This window comes from Vombatus ursinus, unplaced genomic scaffold (assembly GCF_900497805.2).
Source record: "Vombatus ursinus unplaced genomic scaffold, bare-nosed wombat genome assembly UNPS02014812.1, whole genome shotgun sequence".
In the NCBI taxonomy this organism is placed as follows: Eukaryota; Metazoa; Chordata; class Mammalia; order Diprotodontia; family Vombatidae; genus Vombatus; species Vombatus ursinus.
The window spans coordinates 52,995,209-53,010,367 of record NW_020954590.1 but is presented as its reverse complement, the minus strand read 5'-3'; the positions used below and the strand labels follow the sequence as shown (position 1 = coordinate 53,010,367).

General features: G+C 35.7%; 1 protein-coding gene across 3 annotated transcripts in view; it reads right to left on the bottom strand.

Annotated features, from left to right (window-relative positions):
* Positions 1-15,159, bottom strand: part of LOC114053724 (tetratricopeptide repeat protein 39C) — a 112,413-nt gene that overhangs the window by 69,555 nt on the left and 27,699 nt on the right. For 2 of the 3 annotated variants that reach the window (XM_027876855.1, XM_027876856.1), the window contains exons 2-3: positions 9,357-9,405; positions 6,726-6,854 (exon numbers count right to left, since the gene is read on the bottom strand). In XM_027876855.1, the coding sequence (XP_027732656.1) occupies positions 6,726-6,854; positions 9,357-9,405 (178 nt within the window). Of the gene's footprint in view, positions 1-6,725; positions 6,855-9,356; positions 9,406-9,740; positions 9,770-15,159 lie in introns of those variants that run through there. The other variant, XM_027876857.1, reaches the window with a different exon arrangement.

Below are 15,159 nucleotides of genomic sequence, written 5' to 3'. Positions count from 1 at the left end.
AGTCTGTCTGACAAAAATAAAAGTTAGTGATCAGACACTGAATTTTAAAAGGCATGGAGATTAGCTTCTCCACAAAGATAATCCTGTTCTGATAACCCTTTCGTTGTGGTATTGACCTGGGTTCTTGAAGGTTTATGTCAGGAGAATGCAGGAGTGCAAGTTGTAGTAGATTTATGGTACTGAAAAAGCTTTTGAACATGAGCCCCGCTGGTTCTCAGAACCATCTTGGCTAAGTAAGGCTCATTACCAGAACACTAGCCGCTACGTAAGTGATAATTTATTTGTTTATGTTGGCTACAGCAACTCATGAAATGGACAAAAGTGAAAAAATAATGCTTCTCAACCTTATGGTACTCTTGTGTTTCTGTAGTGATGTACAGCAGAACAGTGGTATAAAGGTGCTAAAAATGACACACTTCTTAAACTGTCAGAAAACATTAAATTGTTGCTGTTCTCAAGGAGTGACCTTTATTCAACAATGAACAAGCTGCCACACTACCGAAGACTGGTATAATGGAAAGAGCACTGGAATCAGATGACCTGGCTTCAAGTCTTGACTCTGTCAATGTGATTTGAGGCAAGTCACAAATTCTGAGCCTCAGTATCTGCATCTATAAAATGGGAATAAAAATACTCATATTACCTAGTTCACAGGGTTACGAAGAGAAAGCAGTTTGTAAAACTGTAAAGCACTTCATAAATTCAAGCTTTGATACACTCAAATTATCTATAGAATCGAAGAAAATGAAATTTAATAGAAATAACAGCTCTTTCAAAGATTACCAATAATTTCAACTGCTAAATTTGATTATTTTTTCTCAGTCCTTATCTTGTGCAATTTTTTTATACCACTGACCACCATCTAATCCTGGAAATCCTTTCTTCCCTTGGCTTCCATGATACTGCTCTTTATGGGGTTCTCCATCTATCTGTATGATTGAGCTTTCTTTGGTCTCCTTTGCTAAAAAATCTCCATCTAATTTCCATCCTCCAAGTGCTGCCCTGGACCATGCTTTTTTTTTCTTCCTCTACACCATGGTGATCCTGTCCTAAATCCTAGGTTCTATCCCTTCACTTTATATGTTTTCTGGATACTTCTATTGGGGAATCAAGCTGAACGTGTCAAAAACTAAACTTATGTTCCTGCCCCTCAAACACTTTCTCCAAACCTCCTTGTTTGTACTGAGATTATTAGCACCCTCCTATTCACCTATTCATAACTGGAAATCATCCTCCACTCTTCCTTCTCTTTTAGCCTTGATATTCAAATCACTCACTAAATAAATCTGATCAGTTCTACCCACACAACATCTCTCTTCTCTTTGATTGCCACTCACATCTCTTGCCTAGACTACTATAAGTCTCCTAAGGAGTCTCCCTGTTTTTGGTCTCTTTCCTATCTAATCCATGACACAGATTTGGCAAAAATATTCTAACTCACAGATCTGATGATATCACTTTCCTGCTCAAAAAATGTTAATAGTTCCCTACTACCTCTAGGATAAAATACAGACTGGCATTTAATGCTTCATACAGTCTTGTTCAGTTGTGTCCGACTCTTCATGACCCCATTCAGGGATTCTCAGCAAAGATACTGGAGTGCTTTGGCCTTTCCTTCTCTAGCTTATTTTACAAATGAGGAATTGAGATAAACAGGGTTAATTGACTTGCCTATGGTCACACAGCTAGTAAGTTTCTGAGGTTGGATTTAAACTCAGGAGATGAGTTTCCTGACTCTTGGCCCTGCGCTCTATCTACTGCAACACCTAATTGCCCATTATACAATCTAGCTCCTATCTAAACTTTATTAGTATATCTTATATTACTGCTCCCCTTCATGCTCTCTACATTTCAGGAAAACTAGACTATTAACTATTTACCCAACTCAACATTTCATCTCCTGTCTGCATGCATTCATACAAACTGTCACCTATCTTTGGTATGTAGTACTTCCTCATCTGTGTCTTACAAAATTGTCTTTTTACTAGATGAGGTGCCCCACCTCTATGGAGTCTTTCCTGATATTAGCCCACCTGCTGGTGTTTTTTTCCCTTCTCAAACTATGTATTACACTTTCATGTATACAGTGTAGATGTCATATGGCCCCAGCAGAATGTAAATACTTTGAGGGTAAAGACTTATTTAATTTTTGTCTTTGTATCACAGTGCCCAGCATATTGTTTTTCATATAGTAGTTACTTAATAAATGTGTAATCTAAATAAATGTAAAGACTATACTCTGGTTCAAAAAAATCAACTATACAGACACAGGATAGGGAAAGTACAGCTACATAACAGTCATCATGTGAAAGACAGGAAGGAGTTTTGATGGACTGGTAAAGGGAGGAAAAATCTTGTTGTGGTCTGCCCTAGTGAGATCATATAGGGAATACTGATTTTAAGTTCTGCCTGTAGAATTTTGGGAAGAACACTGACAGTTTGGGGAGTGTTCAAAAGAAGGCCACAAGAACTGTGAGGAAAATGGAAACTACGTGTGTTCTCAGATAATAAGATGAAGAACCTAACGAAATTAACTGTAAAGAAATGCTGAGTCCAGGGGGATGATGGCTATTTCCCTCCTCATGCACAACTGAATTTCACATTCTCATGCAATGCCAATTCCGTGAAAAGGTGGCAGCAGTATAATTCTAGCCCTACCCACTTGTGGAGCACTGCTGGAAAAGACTTCTTAACGAGTATAGCAAATGAAATTAAAATCAGTGTTTTTGAAACAGGATAGCCCTAGGAACAGAATCCCTAAATACCGTTTCAGTAGAAAGATCTTTGGATCAATGTACTTGGTACAAAAATTCAAGTTCCTCGAGAGTAGTCTCTGTCTTGGGTTTTTATCTTTATGTATTCTTGGGACCTAGCATTTTGCTTTGCAAGTAATAAATATTTGTTGAATATAAATGAATTAAGTGCTTGAATGACTGGCAAGTAGAAGAGGAATTAGATTTGCTTTACTTTCCCTGATAATAGAAGTAGGAGCAATTACTAAAGTTACACAAAAGCACATGTTGTTATGTAAGGAAAAAAATTCCTAAAAAGCTGAATAGATGATCTTGGGATGTAGCTAACTTCTCCCATTATTAGAAGCCTTCAAGCCAGGAGTATTATATTTGTCAGGAATGTAATGGAGTAAGCAGAGTGAGCTAGGTGACAGAGTCCTTACCAATTCTCAGATTTTATAATTCTGTGATACGTATTTTGGAAAGATGACACAGATGGACAGTGAGCTGAGCCTCAGAATTGGGGGAAGGAGTTTGGAATGGATTATATTTGAGAAATTACTGAGTGGTTTTATACAATTATATTATTACACAATGATCCCTGCTTGCTGCAACAAAAGTCCATCTCTTGAACTATTCTCCAAGTGTTGCTCTGTGGCTTTCCATTATGGAAAATTTATAGAAAACACGGACAAGAATTATCCAGGAAGGAATACAGACACCAACAAAATGACAGATCCTAAATATCAAAGTGTCATTTTCCTATTCAACATCTTGTTCCTCCAGTAGAATGTAAGTTCCTTAAGGGCAGGGGCCATTGCCATTTTGATTTTGTATCCCCGTATCAACGTTCACAACGTTTTGAATATGGTGGGCAATATACATTTGAATTAAAGAGTAACACCTGTCCTCCATGTATCAAGTTAAACTTGGCTTTTAAAGCTATGTAAAACATTATCTTTGTATATGCATAGAAATAAATTCCCACTCCTATGCTTCATTATGTCATGAGGGGAAAGATAGTTAAGCATTAACCTAACAAAGCCCAACTAGTTATTACACCAAGTTGTAAAGGCTTGCTTATAGTCTCTCTAGACCTTTTTTGTATCATGTTTTAAAATATATAAATAAAATACATAGGCTTATAAATTATATTGAATTGCATTTGTCAAAATTTTTTTAAAAAACTTTATTTTAAAATAGTTATGTATACAAATAATTTTTAACATTCATTGTTTTTTGTTTAAGTTTTGAGTTCCAAGTTCCATCCTTTCCTCCCTCTCTGAGACAGTAAACAATCTCATTTACCAAAATATTTAAAAAAACAAGTTCACAAAACCCAGGTTAAGAACCCCTGATCTAGAGTGTTCATTAATCAGTAAATCAACCTAGTTAAGACAGGCAAGGCTCAATTACCATGTGATCAGTTTTTTTGGCCATGCCACTTCAAACCATCAACAAAGGCATGGGAGGGTTGAAACCTGCAAAGGTGTTAGAAGTACCCACACGAATGAAATCAAAAATCCTAATGATCATAATAACAATGAATCAAATCTGAATAGTGTTTTACCTTTGTCATCTATCTCAATGTCATCCTTACAATAATTCGGTAAGGAAGGTAACAGAACTGAGATGCCAACTAAAGTCACAAAATTGAAAGCTCACAGATTTCTATCCTAAATACTGGGAAGGCCATTGAGTACCTTCAGAAGAGGAGGGTCTATAAAGAAAATGCAGGGAGAAAAAAGGGAAGCTAAGCTAAGCTTCATTCACAGCAATGAGGGCAATTTCATCTTGATATTTATCTCTTCTGTACTCAAATGTACTAAATGGCAATCTGGTGTGATTTTTTTAAATTATTTCATTGTCATGGGGATTCTTTTCAATTTTTTCTAAAAAAGGCAAAATCTTGGCTACAAAGCAATTAATTTCCACCACAACATCCTTGAACCATACCTCTTAAACAACAACAACAACAGCAACATTTCTCAAGAAGTCTAATCCATTAGAGTTATGTACCATTTTTGTGTCAGGGATACCTTTGGCAAGCTGATGAAACCTATGGATATGGACCCCTTCTCAGAATAGTGTTTTTAAATGCATAAAACAAAATATACAGGATTACAAAGGAAATCAATTATACCGAAATACAGCTATTTATCTACGTATCTATCAAGCAGGTTCACAGACACAGGTTAAGAAACTCTGCCTTAGAGTGGATTGAATTTGAAGCTTCAAGAACAGAGGATATAAATAAGAAACAAAACTAAAACAGAAGGGGACTATTTAAAAAAATTTTAACCTCCTTAGAGAAAAATTACTCAGTGCTCTAACTCAGATAAAACTATCTTGAGGTTGAATAATAAGAAGAGTGAATTTGACTAATGGTTTGTCACGGGTTTAACATAATGACTATGACAAAGAGTTTCTGCAGATTGCGAAGAAAGCATAAAACGATAATATGAGTGTCTTCATTAAATGATTTGTCTCACTGGACCCTATAAAAGTCATTCTAAGAAGATGAAATAGAGCTTATCTAATAGTTACAGAAATGACTAGTGAAAAACATCACGATTATAGTAAAAATTACTATTAATTTTAGTTTAGTTGAAAATAAACTTTTAAAAATGCTATGCAATGCCATGGGGGGGATTTAGAACTCAAAATCATATAAAAGTGAATGCTGAAAACTAAAAATAATAAATTTATAAAAAAAATTCTAAGCATGTAAGAAAAAGGGACATAAGAGTTTCAAAGTATCCACAAATAACTGTTAGATCTTAGCTACTATGATTAAAATTGACAACTAGAGTCATGATAACATTTCCAAACTTTTCACAGAAAAAATATATAGTGAAAATATTTCTAGAATATAATTTTAGAGAAAAGGCTAAATGAAATTTAGTAATATATGCTAAGGATTCCACAATATCTTTTTAAAATATGTCAACACTTCAACTCATATCCTATAAGAACATTTAAAATAGCAATAAGAAAACAAAAAAATCCAAACGCATGCTGAAAATTCAATTTGACAAATGTTAATTACCTATTTTGTGCAAGTCACTATACTTGGCACTGGAAAATAAATGAGACTTCTTTTAAAACAACCTATGTAGATGCTGAAGAAACACTACTGGACAAATTTACAAAGTACGGTAGTTCATATTTTTTTTTTACTTTACCTTTTTACTTACCTTTAAAAGAACACAAGAACCATATTATGACCACATTACTAATGCGTGCTTAAGAAAATATTTCAGTGCTTAAATGATGTTATAGTAATTTTTGTTTTGAAATACACCAATACAAATGGACTGAAATAATCCTGTCAAAGTTTTCCCATATTTTTTCCTTATACACTTGAAACTATAAGTTATCTACTAAGTAAAATCTCAGGAGCAATATTAGATAGGGAAAAGGTTTTGTTCATTTAATAGTAATTAATTAAAGATACTCTTCAAGTATCAAAGTCAAAGGATGACAATTGGAGAATAAAGACCATCTAAATATTAAAAATGCATTCATGAGAGAGAAATTAACATTAAACCTTCCCATCTCTCTCACCCTAATTTCCAAATGCATAAATGCCAAATTGCTGACTTCGAGAAATATCTAAACGTCCTTGGTAAGTAACTCACAAGAAAGGTGGAAGGAAACTTAGGGGTCATCGAGAAGACTGTACAAGGAAAAGTGGAACAGATATCTCTAAATATGAAGCTTACTTCTTAAGCCAAGTCATCACCTTGCACCTACAGAATCTCCATATTACTGAATACAACATGCTGAGTGACAGTAGTGCCTTTTAAAAGTTCTATTAATCAGAAAACAGTTCCAGTTGATAAATATGTAAATTATTTTCTTATTCTTTTTAATAATATGAAATTTGTGTTCTAACTGCCAAAAGCATGGCACAGTAGTAATTAATGTCAGAACCAAGCAGCCATCTTCCCAAATGCGCCAAATTCATCATTTAAATGATGTTGTACTTACGTTCTTCTTGATCTTATTCTTGATTGTTTCAATAACCCCAGCTTCTTCACTTTCACATAGTTTTTCTGTCGTTTTTAAGTCATCACATGCCAACTGCATTTTTTCTTCTTCAAATGTCATCATGGCATTCTTCCAAAAATAAAAATGTGAAAGATTAAATCATAAACTGTCAGAAAATATAAGACAGTTTATTATATCTAAATTTTGACAGGAAAAAATAATGAATGTACACAAAGTTACACTAACCCAAAAATGGAAAAAAAGTTATTCTCCTTCAATCAGTTCTTACAAAAGAAAAAAAATTAATAAAGGCTTATATTTTCCAGAATCAGAATTGACCTTGTATTCCAATTTCTTACCAATAAACTCTAATATAAAAAGCTACCATATGAGATCTGCAAAGAAAAATTTATAGTAATAAATATGTATGCAATTACTGATTGAAACAATCTTTGCTACATTAAATTTGAGTGTTTTATTCTATAAGGAGTAACAAAGATCTTTTACTTTCTGATTAGCATACTTATGGCAGCAGTTTTTACCCTGGGTTCACAGTCCTAAATTTATTCTGCCTGCCCAGAAGATCCCTGGCTCTATAAAATGTTTCAAAGAAGTTCAAGTGTAACAAATACAAAGCATAAATTCTTTTAGAACACTCTCCTAGAATGTTACTAGTCAATCATCCAGTTCAATTTCTTCATTTTACAGATGAGAGAACTATAACGTGACTCATTTGAAGTCACAACTATTTAGCTAAAAAACTGAGACTGAAATCCAGTACTATGGACTCCTAAGCCTGTGGATTTTCTACCGTACTATGACAATGAGACTCACAAAGTGTCGGAACTAGACATGATCTCAGGGGCAGCTAGGTGGTGCAGTGGATAGAGCACCGGCTCTGAAGTCAGGAGGACCCGAGTTCAAATCTGGCCTCAGACTAAACACTTGACACTTACTAGATGTGTGACCCTGGGTAAGTCACTTAACCCCAATTGCCTTAAAAAAAAAAAAAAGATATGATCTCAGAAATCATCTAATCTAACCTTGGAGAGTCTTTTCAAATAACAATGATTTTAGATGGCTACTAACAGAGTAGTTTTATTGAAAACTCCAAAAATTATGCTGTCTTTAGTAAAAAGGTACAGTGAGATCTCACTTCCAGTCATGTTTTCCTGCTCAACTAGTTCCAGACAGGGGCAAGAAGAAAAGGCAATAATAATAATCTTTATCAATACTATCACCATCTCTAATACTCCTTCACATCCTTTAGTACTTTCACACATGAACAAATGAACAAACAAACAAAAGACCCAAACCACCACCCATCTCCATTAACCTTTACCATAACTCTGTGAGGTAAGACAGGGCAGCACATCCATTTTACATATGAGAAAAGCGAAGCTAAGAGATTAAGTACTTTATCTAAGGTCACTTGGCTAGTAAGTGCGTAGAAAAAAAAAAAAGATGAGAAAAAAAAAAGGTTCTCTGAATCCTAGTATCTAATGATTTTCTTATGCAGCAAGATTCTTCTTCAATAGAGTAGCCAAAGTAGTAACACTGACCATCTTATTTGCTTTTCTGGTTTATACCATTTCCTGTTTCTCCACTTTTTGCTAATACTAATGAGGTAATGCTAACGCTAATTGAGGTAGCTAGGTGGTGCAGTAGATATAGTATAGGGCCTGTAGTCAGGAAGACCTGAGTTAAAAATTAGGCTAGGCTTCGGACACTTATTGGTTATGTGACCCTGAACAAGTCACTTACCGTCCATTTGACTCAGTTTCCTTATCTGTAAAATAGAGATAATAATAACACCTATATCCCACAGTATTGTGAGGATTAAATGAGAAAACAGTTTTAAAACACTTAGTATAATGCCTGGTACATAGCAAATGCTATATAAATATCACAGCTGCTTTTACTTTTGTTATTATTATTATTATTACTACTACTACTACTCCTCCTCCTTCTGCAGGCTGGTCTATTTTTTTTTCTTTCCTGTTGTTTATGCCTCTACTTACCAATTTATAACTGGAGGTAAGGAATGATTTGTAAAAATCCATCTACTGTTAACATTTTTAAGAATATACTTGGTTTAAATGTTGTTTGCATGATATCTTGTACTTTTCTAAGTATGAGTTAATAAAAAGTACCCAAATTATGAACTCTTAAACACTATTCAATTTATTGTATAAGCAAGCTCCATCCTTCTTCCCTAATTTCCTATAGCTGGGCTTCTAATGTGACAATAATTGGCAAACTTTGGTTTGACTATCCTGACTCACATTCACAATTATATTAGAGTATAATTTTATTGCTTAAACTCAAATCTCATCCCTTTTAATAATCCTAGAGGGAATTTTCTCTCTTGGGCAGCCTTTTCAATTGTATCTGTGTTTTAACAATTGATTTTTTTAAATAAAGAAAATATAAAAATCCAAAAGTAGAAAATTCATAAACATCTTAGTTTTAAAATAAGGAAGGAAAATGACCCAGTAGACATTGTTTAATAATTCAGGCTTACTTTTGATTTCAAACTCTCTATGATCTTTTCCAAACAGTAGGGAAAGAACAGACTTATAGAACCTATCTATTCTCTTCTCCCTTTATTCTATTCCCAGATCAACTTACCAAAAAACTGACAAAGCTGGCTCCAAAACTCATTAATGGGCTGTGATTTCTGTCAAGGAAACACAAAAATTATTCCTGTGTTAATGTTGGTGCCCCTTTTTAAAAGCATGATAAATTATTATGATAGTAAAACCTTGGCAATGGAAAGATAAAAATTCTTCAGTACCTCAGGCAGATGAAATTCCCTCAAACACTGACCAAGAAATCAAGAGGCTTCTCTGGAGGGGAAGCCATACAGTAAGTGCATTCATTTACATATTTCCAGAAAGACCAAAGCCAATAGTGTAAGATTTATAAAAACAGATTGTCTTCTATATAGTGTTCAATATAGGTATTATAGAAGTGCCCCTGAGATTAACGTCTGTTTTCTATGAGTTACCTTACCAGGCAGATGCACTGGACACAAAGTAAGCCTGTTTGTTGAAAGGAGCCAATCAGGAGCCTACGGTGAGCCAATGTCTTGCTCGCTCCCAGACACTTTTGTAGGGGTTCACTGGCTAATCTTGCTGAGCTGTGCCCCCTAAACTGGCCCAAACCAGTTTTGTGGTCAACTGTTTCTGCAAAATGTTCTACTTCTGTGTCTCCCTGTTCCTGAGATAGACTGTCCATTCTTTTACCCAACATCTCCCTTTGTGGTTTTCAGGCACAAATCTCCCTTGCCTCTCCTGGGCTGTGGGCTCTTCTGTACCTTGTAAACAGGAAGCCTCAGCACTAGTGTCTGATTTTCCTCCTAATAAAACTTTTCTGCTTTCAACCCAGATTGGACTCCTCTGCATTTTGAGGGGTGGGCTTCACCTGGCTGAGAGTATTAAACACCAATGCTTTTAGTCCAGTGCTCCTACAGATATATCTACTGAAGTTACAGAAAATAAAGTTCTTGTCACCAAAAACCTTGGCAATGTCACATGGTACAACCTCAAAAAACTGATATGACTTTTTCAGTGGAAATGACATTGAATGGTGACGTGGTCAGTCAGTTCTGTCCATGCCTTCCAACTGCATGATAACATAAATAGTTATTATTTATGCTAGGCATTTCCATCTGTTTTGCTGCTATACGGTAAGGACCAAAGGACCTTTCCATTTGACTTGAAGCCAGAACTTTCCATATGCAATGTCTTTCCCATTAGACTGTGAGCTCCCCAGAGGCTGGAATACTTTTCTAATTTTATCTCCAGTGCCTACTTAACACAGTGCTTTGCAAAGATTATCAGACCTCCTCCCCAACCTTCCAGTTACCGTGCACCCCCCCCCCCATCTGTGATCTTGTGATATAGGCCTCAGCCTGCTCCTCAAACTAGACAGTCTGTATCTCCTGATTCTGACTCCTGGTATTTTCACTGGCTACCTTCATACATGGAATACTCTCTCTTTCTCCTTCCCTCCAGGTGGAAGTAGGCTTCTCAAGTCCCAGCTAAAATCTCACTTTTTACAGGAAGCCTTTCCCAACTCCCTCCCTTCCCCACCTCCAATCATCCACCAAAATCTAATGCTTTCCCTCTGTTGATGATTACTTCCAAATTATTCTGCAAACAGCTTTTTTGTACATACTTGTTTGCATGTTTTCTGCCCCATTAGACTGTGAGTTCCTGAAGAGCAGGGATGTCCTGCCTTTCTTTGTATTTCCAGCACTCAGCACTGTGCCTGGCACAGACTAGGTGTTTAATAACTGTTTATTGACAGGCTAATAAAGGCTTCATTCATTCATTCAGTCAGTCAGTCATTAAAGATTTAAAATGGAATGTAAAGGTGACATCTGACATCTTTAAGAATTGTACATACAGAAAAAGGTTACCGATAAAACAAAGGCAATCGAACCAAATTTTGTCCAACCCTTTAAATACAAGGGATCTACAGACCAAAAGAAGAAGAAAACTATAGGAAAGATGTCATTGGATTATAGATTTGTAGCTAGAAAGGATCTTAGAATACCTAGTCCAAACTCCACATTTTACAGACGAGGAAGACCTGAAGCTCAGAGAGGGTTAAGTGACTTGCCTAGGAAAATACATATCTAGAACATCTCAATCAGGATTCAAACCTAATGAACTGAGGCTGGTGAAGGATGCTAAGGATAACATAAAGGGGTTTTTAAAGCTCCTGGGTGGGGCAGCTAGGTGGTACAGTGGAGAGACCAGGAGTCAGGAAGACTCACCTTCCTGAGTTCAAATCTGGTCTCAAACACTTACTAGCTATGTGACCCTGGGTAAGTCACTTAACCCTACTTGCCTCAGTTTCCTCATCTGTAAAATGAGCTGGAAAAGGAAATGGCAAACCACTCCAGTATCCCTGCCAAGAAAACCCCAAAAGGGGTTAGGAAGACACAACTAAAACAACTATACAGCAATAAAGGCTACTGAGTGGAGGGGAATTAAAGAATAGAGTAATCTATAACAGAAAAAATGAGCTTGGAGGCATAAGACCTGGATTCATATCCTGGATCTTCAGTTATTACTTATATGAGTTTAAGCAAGAGTTTATGCAGCTTCTCTGGGCTTTAGGTCTCTCATCTGCAGGGGAGAGGGGAGAGTAAATTACATGACCTCTAAGCCCTTTTCCAGCTCTATACCTAAGCACTTATGAGCCAGTGAAATATACTTCTTATAGCTATAAATGAAATAACATGAAGAATTAAAGTGATCCCTGAAATTACTCATTTAAACTACTTATTACTATTACCTATATCTATCCACTATTACTATTATCATATTTCCAGATGTATACCAAAAGTCTAAATCAAATACAAATTAAATCAATTTAAAGATGCCCAAAAACACTCATTATTTTATGGTCTAAGACGAAATATCAAACCCAGAATCTCATCTCAAGAAAAAAAAACAAGAAGTGGTAGGCAAAAATTTCAGTCCACCAGTCCCCTCTCCCCCTGTAATTGCAGGGTGGACCAGTGGGTTCCAAAACCTCCACTTAAGGAGGAGCACAGGCTAGCCATCTCTTCACTTCCCACCTGGCCCCATTCCTCTGATTTCTCCGTCATGCCCCAGGGTCAGCTACCTCCTCCTCAGCTTCCTCTTGCATGGGGTCTTCCTCCATTAAATTATAAGTTCCTTATAGGGCAAGAACTGTCTTTCTTTTTCCTTATTTGTATCCCAAGAGCTTAGTACAGCCCCTGGCATGTAGTAGGTACTTAATAAGTGTTTATGAACTAACTAGAAAATAATTTACAAGAGTGCATCCAAAGATACAAAGAGTAAAACCAAACTGTACCTGGTCCTTAAATGCACATAACTATAGTCTACTTTATTATAAAAAGTCTTTCTCCTCTATTTACTAAATTTTCAATAGATGTATTAATATTCATAGTTCAGGGACAAAAGGAAAAGGGCAATGATTTTCATTCATTCAACAAATATTTATTAATTTTCCTTCTCTAAGCAAGCTACTGAGCTAGGTGCTAGTGTTTTGTGCAGCTCCAAACAGGACTGAGTATCTTAGAAGTAAACCCACCCTCTCAGTTATTCTCCTTTTCTATTTGGTCCATTTTGGGGAGAGGGTCATTTCATGGCTTGAACAGTTAAAAAGAGCTCAAAATGTTAATTACTTGTGATTTAGCTAAAGTAATTTTTAAAAAATAAAACACTCAAAATCAATTCAAGTATTCTGACATTTTGGCCCTAACTATTCTAGATAATAATAGCCTGTATTTATAAATAGTAAATGAGGTTGTATTTACATACAGTAGGGTTTTTACAAACTTTAAGGTTTACTGACTGTTTTACCTACATTAACTCATTAGATTTTTACAACAACCGGATCTGATCCTACCATGCTCACTTGTTTCCCTAACTTGCTATATTTCTTAAGAAAACTGTCTCTTCTTACTCTCTTCTAATCCTCTGAAATCTGGCTTCTGACCTCATCACTAACTATATCCCCTAAATCTTCTTAACAGAAATTTTAAAAAGTGCAATTTTTAGCTAAGTTTATGTACTTTCCTACTACATGGACTATTCAACTAGCATTCTTATACCTGAAATAAGATTACCTTTTCAACAGCTTTCCTTTCCCTTCCCCTCCCTCTTGTCTCTTATCACTTCAAAAATACATAAATGAAGGAGTTTAAAAATAACAATAGCAATAATAACATTTACAATAAAGAGCCAAAGCAGGAAATGTGTGTCCAGTAACTTCCAGGCATAAGGGGGAAGATTCATAGATAGGAAACTGGAAGGCCTGGAGAACATCTCATTAGGATTGCTATTCACTATTGATATTTTAGTATTCAAACTGTTTTCTTATTTTTTTTTTACTGCCCTAAATTTCAAGTTATTTTAGATACAGAGTATTCTCAATTCAAAAAGAATACTTCATTTGGACACTCTGGATTGAACTCAATACTGGTTTTCTCGATTATACTTCTCAAGGACACCTAAAAACTGAAAGTCCAGATTGTCCTAGTTATCATAGTAAGTTACTTGAACCCACTCTTAGTTTGGCTGCATAAGAAGTCTGAAAAATAAGACAGACAGGCAGCATGCAGTAGTGGATTAAAGGCTGGCCTTAAAGTCAGGAAGGCCCGTATTCAAATTCTGCTGCGTAACAAAATGTGGAGTTTGGACTAGATATTCTAAGATCCTTTCTAGCTACAAATCTATAATCCAATGACATCCTTCCTAAACTTTCTTCTTCTTTTGGTTAGGTTAGGCAGCAGGTTTCAATTAGACACCTAATTTTTCTTTTTATTTAGTTTTTTTAATTAATTTATTTTGAATTATCAACAATCGCTTCCATAAGCTTTTGAGTTTTAAATTTTTCTCCCCCTCCCTCCCCACCTCCCTTCCCAAGATGTTGTGCGATTTGATATAGGCTACACATATACATTCTATTAAACATATTTTTATATTAGTGATGTTGTAAGGAAGAATTAGAACCAACAGGAGGAACCACCAGAAAGAGGAAACAAAACACAACAGAAGGAAAAAAAATAGCAAATAGTATCTCCATAGTTCTTTCTTTGGATGTGGATAGTATTTCCCATCATGAGACTTCCGGAGATCTCTTAGATCCTTGTATTGCTGAGAAGGGTTAAGTCTATCAATATTAGTCATCATACAATGTGGCTGTTACTGTGTACAATGTTCTCCTGATTCTGCTCACTTCACTCAGCATCAGACCATACAAGTCTTTCCAGGTTTTTCTGAAGTTAGCCTGTTCATCATTTCTTATAGCACAATAGTATTCCACTACATTCACATATCACAACTTGTTCAGCCATTCCCCCAACTGATGGGCATCCTCTCAATTTCCAATTCTTTGCCACCACATAAAGAGCTGCTATGAATATTTTTGTACATATGGGTCCTTTTCCCATTTGTATGATCTCTTTGGGATATAGCCCTAGAAGTGCTATTGCTGGGTCCAAGGGTATGGACATTTTTATAGCTCTTTGGACATAGTTCCAAATTAATCTCCAAAATGGCTGGATCATTTTACAACTCCACCAACAATGCATTAGTGTACTAATTTTCCCATATTTTCTCCAACATTTATCATTTTCCTGTTTTGTCATGTTGGCCAATCTGATAGGGATGATGTGGTACCTCACAGTTGTTCTGATTTGCATTTCTCTAATCAATAGTGATTTAGAGCATTTTTTCATGTGACTGTAGATGGTTTTAATTTCTTCATCTGAGAACTAGGCACCTAATTTTTCAAATGCCTTTGGCAACCAAGACTATAAATTGCAATAAGGCAATCAATAAACATTATTAAGCACCTACTATGTGTCAAGCACCATGCTAAGCACTGGAGATACAAAGAAGGCAAAAGACAGCCCTTACCCTTG